We start from the raw sequence: 768 nt of genomic DNA, 5'->3' as shown, positions 1-768 counted from the left end.
TGCATACATTTTGTTGTGTGTCCAAGTATATCAAGTCCCGGTATATTGTCTGCTGTACTGTATGCACTCTCTTGCAGGTGGCAGCCAGCCTCGCCTCCTGCAGGCGGCTGGCCCTCGAGCCCAAGAAGGCGACCCGGGACGGCGTTGACAGACCCCCGAAGGCCGCGTTCCGCCAAGACCTCTCCTACGGCTCAGGCGCGCACTCCATGGCGTCCTCCTTTGAAGAAAACTACTGGACCAGCTCTTCCGCCTTCTCCGGACGCCCTCCTTCCCCTCAGGCTACCACGACCAGCCCTCCTACGGTAAACCCGTCAACCAAGCCACCAACGACTGGGGCATGCCAGTGTGGGGTTGCCAACCCAACGCGCATCGTAGGAGGAGAAGAAGTCCAACCCGCCCACAAGTACCCGTGGCAAATAGGTCTCAAGTATGAGGGAGGCAATGGGTACTGGTGTGGAGGCGCCGTCATCAACGACCGCTACATCCTGACCGCCGCCCACTGCCTATTTGACTCCGAAGGCAACCAGGAGTCTGCTGAAGGCCTCGTGGTTGGCGTTGGCGATCACCTCATGAGCTCCACTTCCGACGATGTGGCTGCAACTGAGCTAATCAGTGTGGAGAAGGTCATTCTGCACCCACAGTACAATAAACAGACATTTGATAATGATATAGCTCTTTTAAAGTTGTCCAAAGTCCTAACTTTCTCCACGGAGGTGCGACCTGTCTGCCTTCCTGAGAACGACAGCAAAACCTACGCAGGCGCAGAAG

The 768-nt window shown here is 56.6% G+C and overlaps 1 protein-coding gene across 1 annotated transcript in view; it reads left to right on the top strand.

Annotated features, from left to right (window-relative positions):
* Positions 1–767, top strand: part of LOC119588329 (venom serine protease 34-like) — a gene marked incomplete at its 3' end in the record, with an annotated part of 1,032 nt that extends 265 nt beyond the window's left edge. Inside the window, exon 2 of the mRNA XM_037937020.1 lies at positions 78–767. Coding sequence (XP_037792948.1) covers positions 78–767 — 690 coding nt within the window. The remainder of the gene's footprint in view (positions 1–77) is intronic.
* Position 768: the final 1 nt, after the last annotated feature.

The sequence above is a fragment of the Penaeus monodon genome, chromosome 23, assembly GCF_015228065.2.
Source record: "Penaeus monodon isolate SGIC_2016 chromosome 23, NSTDA_Pmon_1, whole genome shotgun sequence".
NCBI lineage: Eukaryota > Metazoa > Arthropoda > Malacostraca > Decapoda > Penaeidae > Penaeus > Penaeus monodon.
This window is presented reverse-complemented; position numbering and strand designations above follow the sequence as displayed.